We start from the raw sequence: 23,727 nt of genomic DNA, 5'->3' as shown, positions 1-23,727 counted from the left end.
ATAAAGAGGAGATATATTTCCACAATTTTGAAATTTAAAAAAAAAAATTGAGTTTTTAAAAGTTTTAATGTTAAGGGTGGGTGGTTTTCAGTATCAAATTCTGATAATTTAACGTTATTTAAATTAGAATATATCCTGGTCCTGTAATAACTTGGGCAATTGTTATTTATAATGATTTGAAATTAGAGACATATTTATATGGCCAGTCTATTTCTGTTTCGATACCAGGTCTCTTAAAACTAGCAGTTTCGATAAGTTAGAAAATATGGTAGATACAATTGATAATAAGATGAAGTCAACTCCTTGAAGTTTTAACACTGAACCTTTAAGTTACCTACCGACTAATAGCAATGAAATATATGAACCATCAATCGAGCCAAATTACTAAAGTAGTAACCAAACTGATTCTGACAAAACTAAAAATATAATAAATTTTGTTATAGATATTCTTTCAAGTATAAAAGGCTCTGATAAATTAACACAAAACTTAAAATTTGTTTCAGAACAGCTAACTTTATTATGTTTAACAAGGGAGAGGTATAGATATTCACCCAGCTTCATCATCTTCATTACTTTCAGTTCCCATTGTTATAAATATTTGCCTTATCCCAAAAAAGTAAAAAACATTTGCAATACATTTTTAACAGATCCTCACATCAATGAAAGCATTTTTTTTTAGCCTAAAATTCATATTGACCCCTGTTCGGATTATAAAGCAGGCAATACTGTAGGAACTGCAGTAAATAGCAATACTATTGCATCCTCTGCGGTGGCGTTTATGCTAACTAGCTCATGTTCAAGTTTGAAAGAAGGTATTCATATATGACCCGTGTCCAGAATAAATTCGGAAATGTTATATCAGTTTATTAAAGTTTAGAGGAAATTGGCTGCCTAGTATTTTGTACAGTTGTGAATAATGCAGTAAATAGTAGGGCAATAAGTAATATTTCACCCTCTAATAAACCCGGCATGGTTTACCCGCATCCTATTGATCCAGCAAGAACCCTATTTTATGTTTTTGACACAGTTTATTTATTCAATGTATTTTTATTCACTAATTAATTAATTCAAAACTTGGTCAAACATTTTCTTATCCTGATTTTGAGACAGGTCAAGAAAAATGTGCTGCTTTTTCCATGATGAAAAGATTGCATGAATTGGAACAAGACAAATTATTAAAACATGGCTATTCACTTAGCAAAAACTTTATATCCATCATATATAGAAAGACAAAGTGTTAAATTAGCACTTAAAATTCTTAATCCTTTTGTAATCGGGGCTCCGAAGAGCTTTGTTAGTAATATGTCTTTTTCACAAGATACAGCAGATTTTATTGGCATTATATGGACATGGTGATAAATTGTAAATGTAAAAACTCCCCTTAACGGAAAACATTTATTAGATAAGTACCAAGAACCTTTCACCAAAATAATATTAGAAGTATATTTAAGAAAAAACTAGTACTCATTGTGAGAAAAATTTAACAAATACAATGAGTTTTTGCTTTGAAATTTTGTTTTGCCAAAAAAAATCGAATGGGGTGCGACTAAAGGTTCAGTTCACGTTCTGGCAGACCTGTTTAAACCAGAAACCCTTAAATATCATTTAGAAAATTTACATACTATGCTCATTTTACGTTAAAACTTCTAATGATTTAAATACACTGCTAAATGCCTAGGCCTACGTATGATGACGTCACGCGTTAAGCGCTCCGGCCTTATTATAGGAGGTATTGGCACACCGCATTACATCTCTGCAGACGCGTGGAAGGTTAACGAATCTTAGTCGATGGAAATGTCTGGCGAGTATATAAGCAGTCTTCGCAGTCAGGACGCCAGTTCAAGTAGAAATATTGGAGCGAGTTTAAAAATCGACCTAGTAGTAGTAATAAATAAATACTATTTTTACACTTGACTATTTTTGTGCATCAAGTGTTTTAATTCACACTTAACGAACAATAAAAAACGCTACACTATGTTCGATAGTGACCAAAACACCTGGGCTTTTAATATTTTTAAATTCTGCGATATTCATTCATATTTTACGTCTAATCAAAAGATCTAAAGAATAATAACTGCACTTGAAACATTTTCCAATACGTCAAGTATCATTTAAAAAAATTATAATCAATAATGACAACTAAATAGCGTGGATACGAAGTTCTAAATCCGTTTTTGCATCTCTACCTATTTCGGAGAGAACTTTAGTAAAAAAACAGAAAACCGTAAATTTTATTATATAAGATTATTTCTTGCACGTTCCTCTTCACTGACAGCAGCAGTTCCTCAAAATGATTAGTAGTGGAGCCAGAGAAAAACAAACCACCAAGAAGCGACAAAACCCGCATTTACCGTTGATTTTCTGGGGTCCAATTTTGATGCCCTTGAGCGGGCTTAAATGACTGGCGCTACATATAAAGTAACGGAGAAAAATCGTTTTGGCAATTAAATAGTTCCGTACACGGAGAGAAATACGACAATTAATAGATTAAAAATTTTATTGGGAATTTGAAATCAAAACTATTACATTATTTTACTGTTGGTATAGTTAAGTTATAGGTATACTTAAACTATACCGGGTGACACAGGAAAAAGGGAACACGCAACAACTTTTTTATTTTTGAAGATAAACAAATGTATGAAAAAATATACTGGGTGTCTCATTTAAAATAAGAAAGTTCGTGTCATTTCCGGTTTAACCGGAAGTGATCAAAAACAATTGAATACGTCAAAATATGCCTTTATAACCATTCTATTGACATACCGAATTTCATTTGTTTATCTTGAAAAATAAAAAAGTTATTGCGTGTTCCCTTTTTCCTGTGTCACCCGGTATAGTGCCAACTATAAAAATTACCATTTAGAATAAATAATGGAAAACAAAAAATCTTCTAAACAAACTTTTATTTTTTGAGGAAATAATATTGGCCCATTGTATAATGAAACACAAAAGTACATTGGCAATAATTAAATTAAACCTAGGTACATTCCGAGAAACCACCAGGTGGTTTGTTTTTCTCTGAAAATGGTACTCACAGAGCTTATAGTTCCTGGTAAGTTGTTCTCTAGGTATCGAAAACAAGTCTGTTCTATAGCAAGCGAGACGGGAGCATTCGACACAATCGTCATTCGACATAATGGACATTCGACACAATACCCGCGAAATATTTTAAACTTTCGAGTATGATCGGTTGGGTCTTTTACACGTCAGCCAATTTTTATTCGAAATAACTGTAGTGTTGTCATCTAACACAAAATAGGGTTAGGTATAGGTATATTATTTTGTTTATATTCGAGTCGGGCTTACAATAATTAGTTTATATTTATCGATAGTTTGCTAAAAGTTATTAATTTGTGAGTTCTTCAGTATATTTGAAACTTTAAGATAACTACAAAAGACCTGATACTGATTAAGAAACACTATAACTAACTTTGTGTAATTTACTACTTGGCCTCCTATCATGTGATTCTTTTTCTTAGAACATTAAATACCTTCATTATACTTATTGCGAAGTGAAGAGGAATTTGACGCCAAAAAAACGTACCATCACTTGGGAAAGTGCAAGTTTTTGATCTTGTGGAAGCATGATCATGAATAACTAAAAGGACTGTAATAGACTATACAGTTTTTAATTTACTTATACACACACTTATTGCTATCAAGTAATTTGTGACTAACATTATTTCTGAATTGGTGTTGTAAAAAAGTGCAATGAGTTATTAGTTAATAATATTTATAAGTAGGAAAAGAAACAGGTTCTTAGAGAATATCATATATTACAGCCTTATTTAGATTGAGCCAAGTTTTCATTCATATTGTTGAGTTTTGTCAGGGCTGGAATGTATACAAGTTACGGTAACAGTTTACTATCTTATCGACTACCCATTTTCAAAATTAAAAAAAAAGACAGGTACATAGGATAGTGAATGTCGTTTTCATCATAATTTCATTGTCGGAGACCAAACATTTCAATTTTTTCAATTTTATCTTTTTTTAAATCGTTTAAAAAAAAGTGACTATATTAAATAATTACCCCTGGCGTAACAGTTTACTATCCTATCAAACGCCGTTTTTTTGTACGAATTTAAAAAAATAAACAGTTACAAAAGTTAATGTATGTCGTATTTATTATAAATTCGTTGTCGGAGACTCAATCATTTGATTTTAATCAGTTTTTCTTATGAGAAATGATTATTTACCCAACAGGTCCTTTTTGCACCCAGCGCCTTTTTATATAAAAAAAAAATCACCACCAACCCAGCTCAGCCCCAACCAACCCAACCCCGATAATTCAGTGTCGCGAAAGGTTTTTTCGGTACGTATTCTGGTAAGTGATTTCCGATTTGTTGTCTCTCTCGTCTCAACATAGTATTTCCGAGCGGTGTGTTATGTGTCGAGGTCACCCTGTTCGGGCGCTCGCGGAGTCGCTTCGGGAGTGTGTCGAATGTCCATTGTGTTATTTGCCTGTTTTCCTAGCAAGCTACCAGCCATAACTTGGCACTGAAAGTCATAAAATTACACGTTTAATTCAAAAGCTAAATTTATGTATTTTTTTTTTGAATTACTGCATAGATAAATACCTCTAATTACTGTAATTACGAATTTAATAAAAAATAAATAATGAATTACTGTAATTACGAAAAACAAAAAAAGAAACAACTTATTTTGAGTGGAAACAATTAAAAGAAAAGTTGAACTTACCGATCTTCTTCCTGCGGAAAAGCAAAGAAAGAAACACCACACCCTGTCTTTGAATGACATCCACGAAAAGCACAGGTATAAGGCATATTATAAAAGTTTTTAATAAAATAAAGAGCACAATGACAACACACACAAAAAATAAACATCGAGAAAAATTCAGGCAACACTTGACTAGACTGAACTAGGCGTCGAATATTCCCAGAGAAAAAGAAACAGTGCTTTGTTTTTCTCTGATATTACCGGACTAACCGACGGCTGGCAGGGGACCGGCAATAAGACAGGTATACCAAATAAGCTCGCACATGCGCAAGAAAAATCGGTCCCGGCTTTGTCCCTTCTCGGTGGTTTGTTTTTCTCTGGTGGAGCGTTAAAAAAAGAAAGTTTGGTAATTAAGAGGAAATAATCGCTACGCCACTGTGATTTCCCTGGTCGAACCAAAAACATAAATACATTTATGAATAGGCGTCGCTCTAATTTGACATTTTATAGCAAAAAGTGTTAATCCGAAAAAAATTTTGAATTATAGTAAAATTATCAACGTAATATATATTTTTTAGGAAAACCTTCGCTACCTCAATATAAGGAGTTGCGGCTTATTCAAAGCAAAGATGACATAATGAATCCTAAGGTGGTATACAAAGCAACAGTCGTAGAGAAGAAAAAGTAGAATTTTTTTTTTATTTCATAACTTAGTAAAATTGTTTTCAAAGGGCTGCGTGAACGGCACATATACATAAACGTGAATTTGTGTGAGCATTTGTAGATTTTGGCTTATCTGACAATAAGAACTTAATGTTTTGACCAACTCCATGACTAGTTTTACTTAATTCTGGCACGGGAGCATTTATTATATAATACAACTCATTTTATGAACCAAAGTCTTCCATATTATGTAGCATGTAATAGCTGATAATTTAGGTTAAATCTTTTTTGTTACGTTTGATTGTTATGTTCAGATTTTTATGTATCGAATAAAAATGTTAAACTTAGTTTCGTTTTATTTATTACAGAACTAAATTATGTTACAAAAATAATTTATTTAAATTAAGTCTATACTAGGGTGCAACTGTATAATGATACAGTAAACAAACAATTGATAAAACAATTTCTTCTGGTCACAAGCAATAAGAGTCAAAAGTAAATCGACATCGAAAATAAATTAATACATATTTTACTAAATATAAAGTCCTAATACAAAAGAAAACATCCCATTTTCATAATTACATTTGTTTTATAGGCTTGTGCTAAAACTTCTCCTTTTTACAATATAACAGGCGCATATTTTTTTGTAAATCAAATTTCAATAAATTGATCAATTAAAATATCAAAATCCTATTATAAATAAAATTAGATACTTAATATAAATACAAAAAAAAAAATATAAAAGAAATATATTGTCACTACTTTAAAAATTCAATTAAAAAGTAACTAATTTGACTTATTGTAAACTTGGACTATCAGTTCCACTGCTATTATTCGCATCTGAATTAACAGCCGAATTATTAGCCGTTGATATTTTTTCTTCCTCTTGGTTCGTTGTCGCAGCTGCCACAATCGGAGCGGGTTTTTCTTTCGTTGATGACTTTTTACTGTTACCTTTTGACAGGGTCGCCACCTGTTTTAATAGGCCCGATATCCTGTTATTTAAAGTTCCTACCTTGTCGTCATGTTCTTTTTGGCTATTTTTCATTTTATTTCTTAGCTCAGCTTCAGTGGTGAAGTGTTTTGCTTTTAATTCAGTTATCTGTAAACAAGAGGTTAATTAACACATCAGGTTATATAAGATAAATTATAAATGGAAGTTATAAAGTTATTAAAATTTATTATCTTGACATAATAATTAGCCATGATTTGGCCAGGGTTTAAACATGGTGTGACGGTATTTCTTAATCAGTTAATGTTTCAGAGACGCATATTTTAAATTTCAAATGTGATATACATGATGTCTGCATGGTTGACCAGAATATTACAGTGACTGACTTTAATACATTTTTAGCCTTGGTTACTAACAATAGTACAACTTATTTTGATTTTAAAAATGCTGATTTTGTAAGTTTGAATGATTATTTTTCTTTAGTGGACTGGATTAGTATTTTTGATGATTCAGACATCGATAATTCAGTGAATAACTTTTATGAAGTAGTTTTATGTGCAATCTCACTCATACCCAAAAAAATATATAAACCTTCCAGGTTTCCTCGTTGGTTTTCCCCAGAATTAAGGAATCTTATTTTATCAAAAAAGACTGCTCATGCTAAATTCAAAAGTACTAACTTAGCTGAAAGTTATATCCTGTTTGCTAACCCACGTACTCAATGTAAAGTTCATACTGAGCAATGCTATAGATCTTACATTGCTACCTTAAATGATTCAATTCAATCTGGTACCACACAATTTTGGAATCATATCAACTCCCTTAATAAAAGTCATGGTATCCTAAATGCTATACATTTAAATGGTATTTTAGCAGATTCGGGGGAGAATATTGCAAACTTATTTTCTACCTATTTTTCTGGTGTTTATCACTCTGATGAGGTTGATCTCACTAACTTCAATTTTCCCGTAGCAAATTCTGTCCACATGCCTTTCATCCAGTTCACCCTGTCTGAGGTTTTTGAATCTATATTTGGTCTTAAGGACAAACTGAGTTATGCTCCTGATAATGTTCCTACCTATTTCCTAAAAAGATGTGTTTACAGTTTGTCTAGACCTTGTGTACATTATTCAATTTGTCTTTAATTACAAACTTTCCCTGAGAAATGGCGTGACAGCTTTATAACTCCTGTATTCAAAAATGGTGACAGGGATAAAAAATTACAGGCCCATTGTTATGTTATCTGCTATCCCTAAGCTTTTTGAGCTTATCCTGAACAAATATCTTACTTGGCATTGTAGAGGTCTCTCGATCAACGAGCAACATGGACTTAGGCAGGGTAAATCTACTTCTACAAACCTTGTATTACATCATGACTTCATTGTCAGGGCTTTCAAGAAGAGTCATCAGGCCGACTTCATCTATACTGATTTCTCAAAGGCCTTTGACACAGTCATCCACTCATTGCTCATTTTTAAATTAAGATGCTATAGTTCTCCCTCCCTAAAGTGGTCTACTCTTTAATTTATTTATTAACGATATTTTTAGTATTATCAAATTTTGCCAATTCCTATTATTTGCAGACGACCTGAAGCTATTTTTACATATTTTAAACTTGTCTGATTGCCTGATGATATAATCAGACATAGATTCTCTATATAATGGGTCTGTCTCTAATGGCTTACATCTTAATAAGGATAAGTGTTTTATCATTTCTTTTACTAAATCTAGAAAAGTTGTCCCATTTGACTACCACATAAATGGTAATATACTTTCAAGAGTATCGCTAATTAAAGATTTGGGGGTGTTGTTTGACAGTTCCCTAACTTTCATACCCCATATAGATAGTTTGTCTAGTAAAGCCCTTCCAACTCTTGGTTTTATAACTAGACATACTCAAGACTTTTCAAAAGCTGTCTTCTGAGTTTTATATCTTACACTTATTCGTAGTGTCATGTCTTATTTTTTCATAGTCTGGTCCCCTTTATGCTTACCATATTTACAGTCTTGATAAGGTCCAAAATAAATTTCTCAGGACTTATGCCTGGCGATTAAATGTACGAGATGAGTCTTTATTGGAACTTAAGTCACGGATAAATATGACTTCTCTTGAGGACTATCGAACTAGGTGTGATATGATATTTCTTCACAAGTTGATTAATAATGCTATTGATTGCCCTGAATTGTTATCGCGGATAAACTTTAGGTGCAATACCAGAGTCCTTAGAGAGACGTCACTTTTTCTGGTTAAATGTCACCATACAAACTATGGTAAATTTTCTCCAATTAATCGACTCCACATGGGAAATAGATTTAATCACGCTTTTGACTTAGTGGATTTAAAGCCTTCAAAACTTAAAAGGTGTCTGAGTGAGTTTACTCGTTAAGTGCTATGTGTTAAGTATCAAATAAATTTGATTGCTTTACTTTTCTTATTTTGATTATTTTAATGGTATGTTTCTAGTTGCTTTTTATATATTTTTTTTTTACTCAACTGGGGAAAACTATATATTGTTGTATTCATTTTTTTTGGCCAAGGTTAGATTGTGCTTAAATTTCTCTGGATGTTTTATCTTATTTGTATATCTTGGGCTGCTACATATTAATATACATTTAGATAGATATATTGTTGATTTATAAAAAAAATGGATATTTAATAGATTAAGTTCATTATATATCTTATTAATATATTTGTTGATAGCAGAATAATAATACACAGTAATAATAAAATAATAATATACAGAATACAGAATTTGTAAACTTGCTTATTGCATAAGAAGTTCGCATTGTTAATTCATACAGTCAATATAATACTGGCTCAACTTTTAACATATATTTACCAATACCCTCATCAGCCCTTAACTAATAGTAGGGGAGCCCAAGTGCGGATCTTGCGTGTTAGGAAAGCATATGAGAAGAAACTGTCTACCATATATAGACCCTTAATAGAGAGGCGTGCGTTAAGAGCAGTCTGTCAGATTACTAAAAACATCGATCCTGAGAAACACTCGAGCGCGTCAGATTAAACCAAGGTAATTTAAGTACATGAAGAACTGTGTATATTTCAATAATCGGCGTTCCTTTTAATAAGTGGCGTAACGAAATGGGCGAATCACAAAGTTGTAAAAAAATCTAATCTTGAATTACTCGAGCGTGATTGATTGTTTTTTTATTTCGAAGGAAATCCTTGAACAATTACGAGAAAAATATTATCTGACGATTTTCATGGGGCGATATAGCTAAAATATAAATATAGCGTGGAGCGTACAGCTACTGAGAATTGTATTTCCCACTTCGCGTCTCTCTTTCCTTCTCAGACTTTCTCTATCTCTTACTCTCTCGCGTCATCCCCATTCTATCGTCTGCCGCCATGATGCCATTTCAGCTGATCATAATAATAGGTTTGTTCCAAGTGACAAGATATGCATCATTCATTGAATCATCCTGAAATCGCCTCGATCAGTTTTATACACATGCGCGAAGTTTGTACGGTTTCGTGTCGATACGAGAAATGAACGTGCTTGGAACGCATTTGTAAAGTTAGTATAACCTCAATCTTGTTTTGCCGGTCTGTTATCTTGGATTGTTTTGTTGACATTGGGAAATACCTTGAATTTATCTTAATATTAAATTTAATTAACTTAAAACTCACACACAGTAAATTTTCTGGTCGCTTGGAACGAACCTATTAGTAACGTGTTTGACGCTCCGATTTATTTGTTGTTTCCAAACAATTATGTTAATTTAGTGTCATAAGTTTTAAATGCATTACAATAAAGAGTGATGTAAGTGTGAAATGTGTATTTTGTGGAGAAAAACTTTGGTTACCGACGGTAATAGTCGGTAACCATTAACTATTACCGTCGGTAACCAACGAACAAGACAAACAAATCCAGAAGCATACGAAGATATCGTCATAACACCTGACATTTTAGGAGATACTTTACATTCAGGTACGTTTTAGGTTGGCGTGGATTTATAGCACATGTACTGTGCTTAACAGAAGCAGTTGAAAAACGATATAACGCCAGCCAAGGGCATTACAATAATTTCTAAGCTCCGAACCTCTTTCCATGAAAATATAGAGAAACTACTGATGGTGTGGGAGACAGAGAAGCAGCTTCAAGAAGGAATCTTAACATAAACCAACATAAGTAAGAAGGCACGAGCGATTTACGGTGATTTGCTAAAGCAGATCCAACACACAACGAAGAATCGGAAGACTCGTTTAAAGCCAGTCGGGGTTGGTTTGACAACTTTAGGGCCGCCATTTACTCTTTCATCAGGGTTGGTGAGTCAGGATGTGAAGGCAGCTGAAGTTTACATCAAAACGTTTTCAGAACTGATAAAAAAAAGATACATTCTCCAGCAAGTCTACAACTGTGACGAGACAGAGCTTTTCTGGAAAAGTATGCCGAATAGGAAAAAACTTCAGAGAAGAAGACGATGCTCGGTCACAAACGCATTAAGAATAGATTAACCAGCACTTTGCACCAATATGAGTGGCGACTGCAAAATTAAGCCTCTGCTAGTATACCATTCCAAAAATCTCATAGCTTTTAAATCACATAAGATTTTAATATTTAAGAATTATTGATCAGGCCTGGCTGAGTGTTACAACGAGGAGCTTAACCTCTGCATGGAAAAAGCTGTGGCGTGGATCTGTAGCTTGAAAGGGACTTCGAAAGACTGGATCTACGAGTGGTAGAGGAGATTGTTTCTCTGGGAAAATCCATAGGTCTGGAGCTAGATGAGAACATGTCAACGAATTCGTCGAACACTCTCAGTAGCTAACAACTTAGGAGTTACACGATCTAGATTCGCAGCAGCATACGTTTTGAAAAGGAGCCAGAGATGGAGGAGGTTATCTCTACAAGAGATGATATAACGGATATCTTGGGAATATTAGAGAAAGTTGTAGATGTCGTGGATAAAAATAACCTCGGAAGAGTTGCAATTATCGGATTTGGTCAACGAAACTTGACTAACCAATTTCCGCAATATCCCGAAAGGGAGGAAGCAACAAACCTCCTTGTACAGTTTTTTTTTTAAACAATCTGCAGGTGAAAATTAGCAAAGCGTGACAAAAAAGGCGAATACCAGTGTCGAAAATTAATCACTTCGGTAAGCACTTTATTTTTCCGTTTATTATGTTTTTATAAAGTATGTATTTGTTATTTATAAATAAATGTTTCTTCTTGTATTTAAAAACGTTTAACAAAAACAATGAAGGTGGTGTTTTGGGAGCTGGAACGGATTAATAGCATTTCAATTGATTTAAATGGGGAAAATAGCTTTGAGCTACGCGCAAGGGACGAATTAAAAAATTTAAAAATATAGCATATTTTCTCATATCTATATTGAAATATAAAAAAGAAAAAATTGTTTTTATTGATTAGTTTATTTATTTTTATAGAAATAAGAAAAAGTCGTACTATATTTCTATAGGACTGCAGCATCACGAAACAAAAAAATCATAAAAAAATATGATATGAATGTAAAAAGACTTTAATGTAAAAAGGGTGGTCTTAAGCGCATTGGTCAAAACTAGCCGAGTAGGCTTGGTAAATTCTAGAACTCCAAGAATCCGTTCTTGAATAATCTACAAAGCCGTACGTCGCTTCCTGACATAAAAGAGTATTCCTGGAGAAGTGGAGGAGTGTGTTTCCTGAATTTCGATACAATATTTATTGATATCACTGATAATTTTAAAAGTAAACATTTAAGGGGAGTCGAGACACGAAGATATCCTTTATATAGTAGTATTAAAACATAGAAAAGTTTACCAAAAACTGTAGTGGAAGTAGATAGAGCTAACATTAAATTATCTAAAACTAATTGCTTTTAATATTATATATTTAATATAATAATTAATTTTATTGTAACTATATATAGCCTGTCCAAGCGTTAGTCTGGTAAGATGCGGTCGATCGGCTATATGTTTTCATGTACATTCTGTGGCGCCGTATTATGTACTTGGATGTTGTTCTTAAAACTTCATTATCCATTTGGATGGACTTTGAACAAAACCCACTTGTGGTTATACAGTTCTTAAAAAATAGTGGGCCTAATACATTTTTGTATATTTTGATAAATATATATAATATTATAGTAGTTTTTGTTTGTTTATACGTATACAAACCGATGACGTCATTTGACGTCTCTCGGTAAATCCCAAATATCGCTTGTATGAAGCGGTATTTACTTTTGGTTTTAACCACCCCTCGCTTGGACAGGCTAATAATTAGGCATGTAAATGTATACAGTGCATTTTTTTTATCTCGGGTCATAGGCTTTTACGTGTAATATTTTCAACCCCATGTCAGAACCTGTTCTATTTAATCGATAGGATTGAAACTTGGAACAAGTGAAGTTTAAGTTAACAGACTCTAAAAAATCCCATTATTTTGCAAAAAAATTGCGAGATTCATTTACTTATAGTGATTTACTATGTGTTAGTATGTCTATTAGTGTAACGATCTATACTTTCTCTAAAGTTTTTCCTTCCTTTTTTTGGAATTTTTTTTTACATTGGGAAAATAATAAACACTGAATAATGGTAATTTTTTAATGCAAAACCTCATTTTTTTAAAATCTAAACAAACTTTCTTTAGTGTTCCAACCTACAAGGCAAAAAGGGTGATTTTCTAGCTTCCGAATTTAAAAAAAAAAACTAATTCATCTGTGTACTTAAGAAACAATTTAATCGCAATTTAAAGTATATGGGTCTAGTTTTCAAACATTATTAATAGATTTGGAAAAGATGTAGTCGTTTTGAATTTATTGGTGAAAAACCTAACCTGTTCCAATTTACAAACCCCTCCCGATTAAACCGATTTAATTGTGAACTAACAATGTTGTAAACATATTTTGTTGTGAAACTAAATCATAATTGCTTGGCCAATTATACAATACTTGTCATTGTATAACTAGACCAGCAATTTTGTAAATTACGAATAGTTGAACACTTAATTTGGATAAGTACAGTTTCTCCACTGGTTTTCAAAATATCAGTAAATACATACATATGTATATCTAACAAATTTACGTATACAAAAATATTTTGTTACGCATATCACGTATTTTTTGGTTTAAAAGATTAAATTGAAAATGATCTAAATTTTTGTTGTGCATTGTAATCGTCATTTATAAAGATTTTTAAATCGTTAATCCTCATTGTATGTAGTAATTGTATTTTTGCTTTCAACTGTGTCAATCTCGAGATCTGTCTTCTTCCGCTTCTGGTCAGGATTATGGATCATCAACCATAACTTTTTAAGATGATTTTCTTGTGCTATGTCCATTTGTTTTGCAAATTTTTTCATTTGCACTATCACAGATAAAGGAAAATAATTTTCTGGATACTATTCTAACGATCCAGAATCGGCATTATTTTTTAAGTAAAACTTCTTTACGCATATTTTCTCTCTTCCTCTTATAGCCATGGAATATATATATATATTTCAGTCAGAAGTTCATTTGCGAGTTTGCTAGCGTTGCGCGAACGGTGATTTCTTGATAATTTCGTAATTTCATTTCGTTGTTAAACAATTTTATAAATTAATTTTTGTTGTTCAATGTATTAATTATTCTACGTTTAAAGTGAATAAAATTATAAATTTATTTTAAAGTTTATATTTGGCGAATTTTCGGGTGAATAATAAGGAATTATGGTAGGAAGTGAAGTGATACAGACTCTGAATATGAAAGTGGTGCTCCAGGAGCATCAACTAAGAAGAAATTGTGTATAAAAATACCTATGAATGGAGCTAAAGAAGTTTTACTTCAGTTGCTGACGAATCTTAATTTAAGGCTGTTTTAATAACATGTAAAACACTTATGGACTTGGCTAGCTCTCGGATCTTAATATGTATTTGATAAAAATTGCTTTACCGATATTGATTTCTAAATTCTATCGATTGCCCTCGACAGAATTTAAAATTCTGTATGATCAAGTGACCGTGTTCTAGATATATTGTAAACACCGAGACACCAGTTGATTCTCCACCATTCCGGAATGACAAGTGGCACACCGCACGACGTCTAGAAGGTTGGCGACAATGGTCCGGAACTGCGTTCGGCCGAGCATATAAGGAGCCGCATCGCCGAGAGTTATCAGTTCAGTGAAGTAACTTTCGTAATAATGGCGCAAAATTTAAATAGTTGTGTCTTCGTAGTAAAGTGTTATTTTCGATTGTTTTAACTTACGAACGTGAAAAACGTTACAATATGACACAATTGATATAGTATTGGGACGTAAAAAAGATAATTCTCCTGCTACATAGTGCATTCACGTCAATATACGGATATTATTTTACTATGTACAATCCCGTTGTAGATGTTCGCGTCCAGTTATGGAAGTTGGCAAAGTTGACAAGTTTAGGGTCGACAAAAAGTGTGTGACTGTGAAAAAGTTATTAACATTTATTTTCGGTAAGTGCGCGTCATTCATAGAAAAACTGGTGAAAACTCGTATGCTCTCTGTTATCAAAGCAAATAACATTCTTATTAAGTGTCAGTTTAATTTTTGCAAGAATGCCAGTACAAATGAGGCTGTGTGCCATCTTCTTCAGGACTTGTAGAATATCAATGACAGGGGCGTTTCGGCGGCAGTTTTTTGTGATCTTTTCACTGTGTTAGTCATGACATCTTGCTGCCGAAGATTCACCGCTATAGTTTTAGAGGCGTCTCTCTGTCATGGTTTTTTTTTATTCCTGCTTGGTCGGCGTCAAGATACTACTAAGTCAAGGTACTAAGAATATAGCTCTATTAGATAGGGACTGCCCCAGCGCTCGGTTTTAGACCCAGTCCTTCTTCCTTATGCAAATGATCTGGTTGGTCTTCTAATCTGTGGGGTCTTCACAATATTCGCAGACGATACCACCACATTGTTGCAGGCTCTGGGCTTAGATTCTCTCTATGAGATCATTTTGGACAATCTTAAGATGGTAAAAAGGTAGTGTGACTCTTTACTTGCATTCATGAAAAACCAAATTGGTATGTTTTAAATATGATCTAATAGGTGGTGATCCAATTTAGATTAACTGTGACAGCAAATTTCTCGGAATTTTCATAAGTTTGACACACAAATATTTCTTCTTGCCAACATCTGGTTATTACGCTGTCAGTATTAGTCTTCAGGAACTTGGTTCAAAAATCGGCAAATCAGATTATTATTCATGATTTGAATCCTATATTCGTTACGATATTGGTTTTTGCGACAGCGCAAGCAATTACAATATTCAAATGTTATTTGTTATTCAAAAACTGGCCGTTCGATACCTCTGTAAGGCAAACTCCCGGGTTTCTTACCGCTCTCCATTTTTTCAAAATAAAATATTAACTCTTCCATGTTGCAGATTGTATAAGATCAATGCCCTTTTATTTAAATACTTATGTTTTATGTTTCTGTACGCTTGTTTATATTTTATATTTTGAACAACAATTAGTATATTAAATATTTTCTTTTTTAGTTTTTACTTTTATATAGTCTGTAGTTTGTAAGTTTTTATTTTTAGTTTTAACTTTGTTGAAAACATGTACATGTTACAAAGAAATAAAGCGATATTTGTCTTAAGTCAACTATATGTCTATCTTCAACTGTTATTGATTATCGACGCTTTAACATTCACATTTCCGGTTTATATTACTTAATAAAATTGAATTTTGATCAATCAGTACATTTTATATTAGTTTTTATAATTAATTAATCGTTAGACGAAAAGCTGCAGATAGTCATGCTGTATCGCAAATGTCAAGAAAATGCTAGTGACGCAAAAAAACAGACATATTGTTAATTTTCATAGAGATATATTCGTAAAAACAATTTTGCGTGTATACAATTACAGGACTGAACCAGATTACCGAGTTAATTTTTCAACCAGATTAGGGAGAGGAGGCTTTTAAATTTGACTAATTTATAAAGAAATCAAGCGAAATATAGCTTTTCTTGATTGGAAATATAATTAACCATTTTCATCAGAACCAAAAGAAAATTTTTGAATGGCCGAAGTACTTGACACTGAAGTTGATTAAAATATAATTACCATTAAGATCAAAATTCTTAAGTAAATATTTCAAGCACTTATTCAAAATACATAACGGGAGGAGCCTATCCTCCGCAAGGAAAGCTTTTAGTGTATACATAAACTCCTGGACAAAATTATCGCACCACTTGATTTTTAGAGATTTTTTTTTAATAAACATAAAAAAAAAGAATAATAAGCATTGTTAAATTTGCATTATTTATTAACAAAAAAAATTATATTCTATTTAATAATAAAACGAGATTTAAGTAACTAAAGTCAATACAAGAAAAAAACATCGGTTTTCACTAACTTCAATTTGGATACGAAAATAAAACAATAGACCCAAGAAAAATAATAATAAATTCTTAATATCGTGTATACCTCGTATCAAATTTTAAAAACATTCCTGCAGAATGTTTTCCCACTCCTCACGAGCAGCATGTTCCATGATAGAGCATAAATGTAGTTTTTGTCCAGTTCCGCTTTTTATATGAGAAAAGATATATGTTTTAACAGATATTTATTTTTATTTAAATCACATCACAAAATAATCAGTGGTACGATAATTTAAGTACAGAAAAATTCATCGAAAACCCTAATAGCAAGAACATATTTGGCTTTAAAATTATATTATCGATAAATTGAAGATGTCTATAATTGCATGTTTTAGACATTTGTCTTCAAATGACTGAAAGTCGTGATCTTTGGTTATTCACACTGGGGATCAAAAATCAAACTTACCGTTTTATCTTTCACAAGCATCTGAGCGTCCTTCTGAGCAATTTGTTTCTTAAGGCTGGCGATCTGCTCCTTGAGTTGTGTCATAGCCACCACGTGATCCGAACTATTCGGGTCCACGTCACCCCTAACCATTCCGGGGGCGACGTTATTCCTTGCGACTTTATTTGGAGGCTGTTCGTCAGGTATCGGCATTTTTGTGACATCTGGTCGGTTCGGCCTTTTGTTGTGACCTCTTAATCTGGAACAAAAACAGAAATCCAGTGAAGATCCATATTAAATTAATAATAAAAATATAGACATTGTACTCATTAAGACAGTTGTGAAATACGGTCTCCAATAAATAAAACCCGAGTCTATTTAATTTGGATGTGGAAATAAATTCGGGTTCTAATTGAGTTCGGTGGTAAATAAGGCACTTTAATATGATATCATAGGACACATTATTCAATTATGTTCCATACATCATAAACTCCAATAATACTGTAAAAATGACGACTTTCAGCGTCAGGATTTTTTTGGTCCAAGATTTATTGATTAGTAGTTTGAAAACATCTCAAAAGAAAATTTTCAATTTTAAAAGTTTTTAGAATAAAACGTAACAATCAGCCAATTAAAAAAAAACTATTTTGCTTAGAGATCTAATTATTAACTTCTTTAAAACATTATCTACGTAGAAATGAACTTTTGGATATATTGGCATCCTGGTATTATATACCATTTTAAGGTTCCAATAAGATACATGGCGGGTGACGGTTCCACTATAGATTATATTTATACAGTAATGCTGAATATATGATAAAACATGTAAACGTGGATTTTAATAGTTTATCTGATCATACAGTGCATCCCAAAAGTTATGCCTAAATTCATTTAAAATTCAGGGGTGTGTTCGAAAAAAAAAAGCTTGGACCCGTCGATTTTTATTTCAAGTTGCGCAAGAAAAGACGATTCATGTAACAAATAAAAAAAGAACAAAAATTAAGTTAAATGTTCAAAATGGTTGCTATTCACGGCTTGACAATATCCAAGGCGATCAATAAAGTCTCGTTGCTCAATAATTTCCGGAGTTATGGCGCGCACTTCTCTGGGAATTCTCTCTTTCAAGTCGTCTAGACTATTTGGCCTATTAACAAATACCATCGACCTGAGGTATCCCCACAAAAAAGTCCATTGCTGTTAGGTCAGGCGACCTAGCAGGCCATTCGATGGGTCCTCTCCTTCCTATCGACCGATTGGGAAAGGTTTCATCCAAAAATGTACGCACAGTGGCAGCATAGTGCGGAGGAGCGCCATCTTGCTAGAAATTAGTTCTTTGTCAGGATAGTCTGGGTCCAATGGATTTGGAAATAAAGCTAGTAATGCTGGAACTAATTTAAATGAGAGAAAATCGAGATACACTTGTCCCGTTAAAGTCTGTTCAAAGAAAAAGAGACCTATTACTCTTCCGCACACATTTAGTTTTTGAGGGTACTGGGTTTTAACCTCCATCATCCAATGCGGATTTTCTGTTGCCCAATATCGACAATTTTGTCTGTTCACACTATTATTCAAACAGAACGTGGCTTCATCGGAAAAAATAATATTTGTTACTATTATATTATTATTTAGATTGCACATGTTTTGTAAGCGTTCACAAAACTCATTTCGCCTATCGAAATCGTCAACAAATAACTCTTGCACAGGAATAACTTTGTAGGGGTGATATTTGTGCTTTTTAACTATTCGGTGAATTACAGAATTCGTCATGTGTAAATTTGCCCCAATCTACGACAAAGGAGTGCATGGATTTTCTTCCAAAGAAAGCAAAACGTCAAGTTGTTCATTTTCATCTCGAGTAGGACGACCAGATTTCGGCAGATCTCTAACATGACCGAATTCTCTACATTTAGCCTCTATTCTACTCACCACCTTTTGACATATCAAAGGACGATCAGGATGGATTTCATTGAGTAATTGAGCAGCTTCTCTTTGAGTAGGTACATGTTCATAGGTACATATGAAAAAATTAAGTTGATGCTCGTAATTTTTTTTGAGCAACCCTGTATATACAAACTTCACGTACAAAAATGCACAATGGGTCCGAGCGTTTTTTTTTCGAACACACCCCTGAATTTTATATACTTTTGGGATGCACTGTATATTTTATTGCTTAAAGTATATTCTTCTTCTTCTGGTACCATTATCGTTCAACGATCCTTGATCATCTTGTTGGCAACTATTATTTTATTGACTGTTGCTAGCAAAAGTTAGGTTGTATATTTTCCGCACGTTTGCCTGAAATTCTTTAACCATGATGGTCAGGCTTGTCCTGGATTACGTCATGCGTCATGTGAGCGTCATGCTTCCATGCCGTACAAGATAACTGGAAATACATAGCAACTTATCTTCATTCCCAACTTCAGCGCCGAGCTTTCTCTATTGTCATTTTGATCTCCACAGTTGGATCCCACTGATCATTGATGTTGCTACAGAGATACACTAACCTATGGACTCTCTCCAGCTTTGCACTATTGACTGTGATACCCTCATACACAATATTAAGTTCTTTGCAATAATCTTATATTTTGTTTTGCTGGTATTGAGACTTAAGCTAAAGTGTTGGTTATAATTAGGTTTTGTGTATCTTCTTCTTAGTGACAAGTATATCATCGAATTATCTGATATTAATTACGTTGACCGCATTAATATCAATTCCTTCAGTGGTATCAGTAAGAGTTTAATGAATACGTTCCACCCGCACTGCAGCTGTCTTGTGCCAGTACGAATATACGAATATCTTTGCCATCTATCCCTGTTGGTTTTAGAGTTTGGAGCATCTTCTTAAGGCGTAATTTATCAAAATCCTTTTCGAAATCGCAAACAACGCCCCTCTAGTTCTTAGGCCGCTCCGAAAACCGAAGTGACTGTTTCCTCGAGCTTAATATATACCCTGCTATGTATCACTCTCAAACATATCTTTAAAACGTGGCTCATAAGACTAAATATTCCATGGTCAATCCGTCGGTATTATTCCGAGATGGAGTTAAAAAGGTTGATGAGGGCCGTTATTCCTTCACCCTAACAGTTCACTTGATCAGGTCCAGTTGCTTTGCATTTTATTGCTCGTTCTAACTGGTTTCTAGTAATTGGTAGTCCTGATGTAGCATCACATCTAGATCTTTCATCACCAAAAAGTTCCCCAATATATTATTTTCATCTATCAAGTTGTTCAACTATATCTGTTATTTTGTTTCCATCTTGGTCTTCTAAATAGTGAGTTAAAGTCGATGATTGCCGCTAACTCGCTTTAGTTTTTTATGTAAATAAAACAAGTTTCGCCTCATAGTTTTATTTCAGTGTATCAAATATATTGTTTATAGTTCCCTGAGAGAAAAATAGAGTTTTGGATTTTGGGATACGAGGCTGAATAACGCATTTCAAATTCTTGGTGGTACTTTATCTACTATTTTACATATTCAACACTGTGCAAAATATTCCTTTAGGTAAAAAGTAAAATGCTTTTTTGAGAAATACTGTTTAATTTCTCTATTAAGTTCAATCTCAAAAATTCTTGAAAATACACTAACACATTGTTAGGACGGTTTTTTCCTAAGAAAAGAAGCAGTGACTCTGGTCATGCCATTTTTAGAACAGCTCTATAAATCTTTGGGCGCCAACTAGAAGTGCATTGGCCCTTTTGTGGACTGCTAGGCATTTGATTTAATTGATCGTTCACATTTGCCATCGATATGGTCTTAGAGGCTTGGTTGGAGTCCTACCTTAATAATAAATCTATGTTGTTGACGGGGTGAGCCATCAATCGAATAGCATTTCTGTGTGCTACGTACCTTTATTTAATCTTTGTGAATAACTTTCATTTTAGAAAGTTCAGCAGAAATAATTATGTTACTATACTGATAACTGATTTCTTAAAAACCAACTCCGTTTAAATGAATGGAAACCTGTATTTATAAATTTTTTTATATTGGTAAGAACCCAAGACGAAAGAAAAAATATGATTTAAGTGACAAAAACAGTTGTTAGGTTATTGCATTGACTCTGCTGTGAACTGGAGGGGTCATATAGATAACTTGTGCAGCTAACTCGCTACAGTTTGTTTTGGTATTTATTGCCTAAGAGGTATCTCGTACCATAATACAGTTTTATCATATTACTTTGCTCACTTTGTATCACGTATAAAATATGGACTTATTTTCGGGGAGCGTCTAACTTGAATGTCACAACAGATTTACGAATATAAAAAAGTGTCTTAAGAAACGCTGCTAATGTGGCCTCTAGGCACTCAGGTATGTTTTAACTCTTAACTCTCTCCGGCCCTTTAGACCTTAGAAATACTAATTTATTTCAGGAGGAATTTAAATAGCTTTCCGTTCATCGGAGAAATTCATAATTATAATACAAGATTTAATAGCAATCTACAAGTACCGTCACTCTTTAAAAAGTCTGCGGTACATGGGTGTGAAGATCTTTAACATTTTGCCTATGCAAATACAAGAGATTAGTTTTAGCGAGTTTAAAAAACTTGCGCAGCCTATGGTATCGAAGAATTCTGTGTCATGGATGTGGCACGAGTTTTTAAAATAGATTTTTTTAGTTAGCCTCTCTAATTAGATCTCTTTCCATCATAAAAATAACTCATAAAAATACCAACTTCTCCATTTTTTAACAGATTTTCTTGCAACTAAGAGATGGGTGTAGTTCCTTAGAAAATATAAGAAACAAAACAGAATATTTTTTAGTATTGGGGTACCAAGGCTAAAAAAGCTTCTGTTTCAACAATTACATGACATCGCTGTCTTTAAAAAAGCTTAAGACTTCTCAAAAACGTTTAATAAATATTTACTCCTAGGAAGTATGCTGGCATTTGACGCATTGCTAAATGGCTTGTAAGATATATAATCTAATAGACACCACGGTCTCAGAATCAATAATTAAATTTCTTATCTCCAAATAAGTATCTCTTTATAGGTGATACAAAGTTTCACTGGCCTGATATTTTTAGCAAATCTTTTCCAGTCGATGTTTTCTAACGATTTGAAACTATTTAAGGCCAATGTAACCATTCTGATTTTCAAACGTTACAAAATAGCATTGATGATTTTATAATAAGATAAAAGCTCAATAATTTGGGTGACAATTGGAAAACGAACAGCATTTAATATTGCCTCTACCAATGGTAGTATGATAATTAGGCGAAACACGTCAATTTACATATCAAGGGGGACAATTTTTGAGGCATTTGTTGTCGTGTTACTTTCAACCTCCTGACCCCTAGTGCACCTACCCCTAAAACTTTAAATGGAAACCCTTATTTCTTTTACCATTTTTGTGTTCCTTATAAAATTCTACATAAACTGCATTTAATTTTTTTTTTCAAAATCCTGACTTGACCTCACAAATGAGTGAAATGTATTTTATGTACATTTAAATAATGCAACTTCTTGAAAAAGTATGATAATAATAATAAAATACTGGAAACCTTACGTTTACTACCGAAGCCACCGTAATATAGAAAGCCAGAAACATCATCCCACTCTCCAGCAGCTACGTCACGTCGAACGTCTATTGCCCGAACGACTTGACTTCCTCGCCCGGCTCGGCATTAGGTATGCGCTCGGTAGGAAGGCATTAGGAAGTATTAATAATAACTTTTAACATCTTTAAATCTCTAATATCGGACAGATATGAAGAAAATTATTTAAAATGCTCGTCTTAGAGAGCCGTCCTCATCAAGCTTGCTGTTGGAATTATTTTCGACAATTCAGATATCAATCCTGAAATAACATGTGACTGTGGAATTCTTATGTCAAATCTTGTAAAAAATGCGGTATTTAAGTTTTCAAACATTTTATTAAATAATTACCGAAAAGTCCAAAATAATACAATCCATGCCGCCAAACTAAAAAGAATTATAGAGAGAAAAGAAAAACAAAATATGTGTCCAAATCAAAAGATGAAAACCAGAACCAAAGACCAGAAAATATAAAAAACTTTCCAGTTCATAAAATTAATTTATTAAATTTTTTATGCTGTTTCTATCGAGTTTTTTTTATCTAGCTATTTGAGTTTTATTTCTGTTGGTGTTTTATTAAATTTGTGTTAAACCAATTTTCATATTATTATATTTATTATTTCATTATAATTATATTTATTTTTTTAAAGAGTTTTGTATTTATGTTTTCATTTATTATAAATATAAATTTTGGGAGGTATTAAAAGCTTGTATGGGTTATTTGCTTTATATTTATACCTTGTTAAAGAATGTTATATTTTTTTATGATATTTTTGTTTTAATAAAAAAATATGATTTTATGTATTTTGTACTACTACCAGCACACTATCAATTTTAAACAATTATTTAGTATTTTATTAAAATTGTTGTAAACAATCTTACATTATATTATATTTATTATTTTCCTAAGAGTTTTGTATTTATGTTTCAATTTATTCTATTCTATATGTGCATACATATAATATACTTTGGTAGCTATTAAAAACTTGTATGGGTTATTTGTCTTATATTTATAGCTTGTTAAAGTATTTTAGATTTTTTTTATGTTGTTTTGTTTTAATAAAAAATATTATTTTGTTTCTTTTGTACTACTACCAACTATCTATCCATTTTATTAAATAATTATTTAGTATTTTATAAAATTTGTTTTA

At 32.7% G+C, this 23,727-nt stretch overlaps 2 protein-coding genes across 3 annotated transcripts in view; one reads left to right on the top strand and one right to left on the bottom strand.

The window, feature by feature from the left end:
- The window catches only part of LOC126745472 (pyridoxal kinase), a 35,324-nt gene extending 29,634 nt beyond the window's left edge, over nt 1–5,690 (top strand). For both annotated transcript variants that reach the window (XM_050453328.1, XM_050453327.1), the window contains exon 6: nt 5,259–5,690. In XM_050453328.1, the coding sequence (XP_050309285.1) occupies nt 5,259–5,368 (110 nt within the window). In that variant the 3' untranslated portion in view covers nt 5,369–5,690. The remainder of the gene's footprint in view (nt 1–5,258) is intronic.
- LOC126745471 (protein FAM76A) overlaps nt 5,682–23,727 on the bottom strand; it is a 39,113-nt gene continuing 21,067 nt past the window's right edge. The window contains exons 4-5 of the mRNA XM_050453326.1: nt 17,065–17,302; nt 5,682–6,445 (exon numbers count right to left, since the gene is read on the bottom strand). Of these exons, the coding sequence (XP_050309283.1) occupies nt 6,140–6,445; nt 17,065–17,302 (544 nt within the window). The 3' untranslated portion in view covers nt 5,682–6,139. The remainder of the gene's footprint in view (nt 6,446–17,064; nt 17,303–23,727) is intronic.

The sequence above is a fragment of the Anthonomus grandis genome, chromosome 16 (assembly GCF_022605725.1).
Source record: "Anthonomus grandis grandis chromosome 16, icAntGran1.3, whole genome shotgun sequence".
Lineage (NCBI taxonomy): Eukaryota > Metazoa > Arthropoda > Insecta > Coleoptera > Curculionidae > Anthonomus > Anthonomus grandis.
The sequence above is the reverse complement of the archived record's forward strand: the minus strand, read 5'-3'. Positions and strand labels throughout refer to the sequence as shown.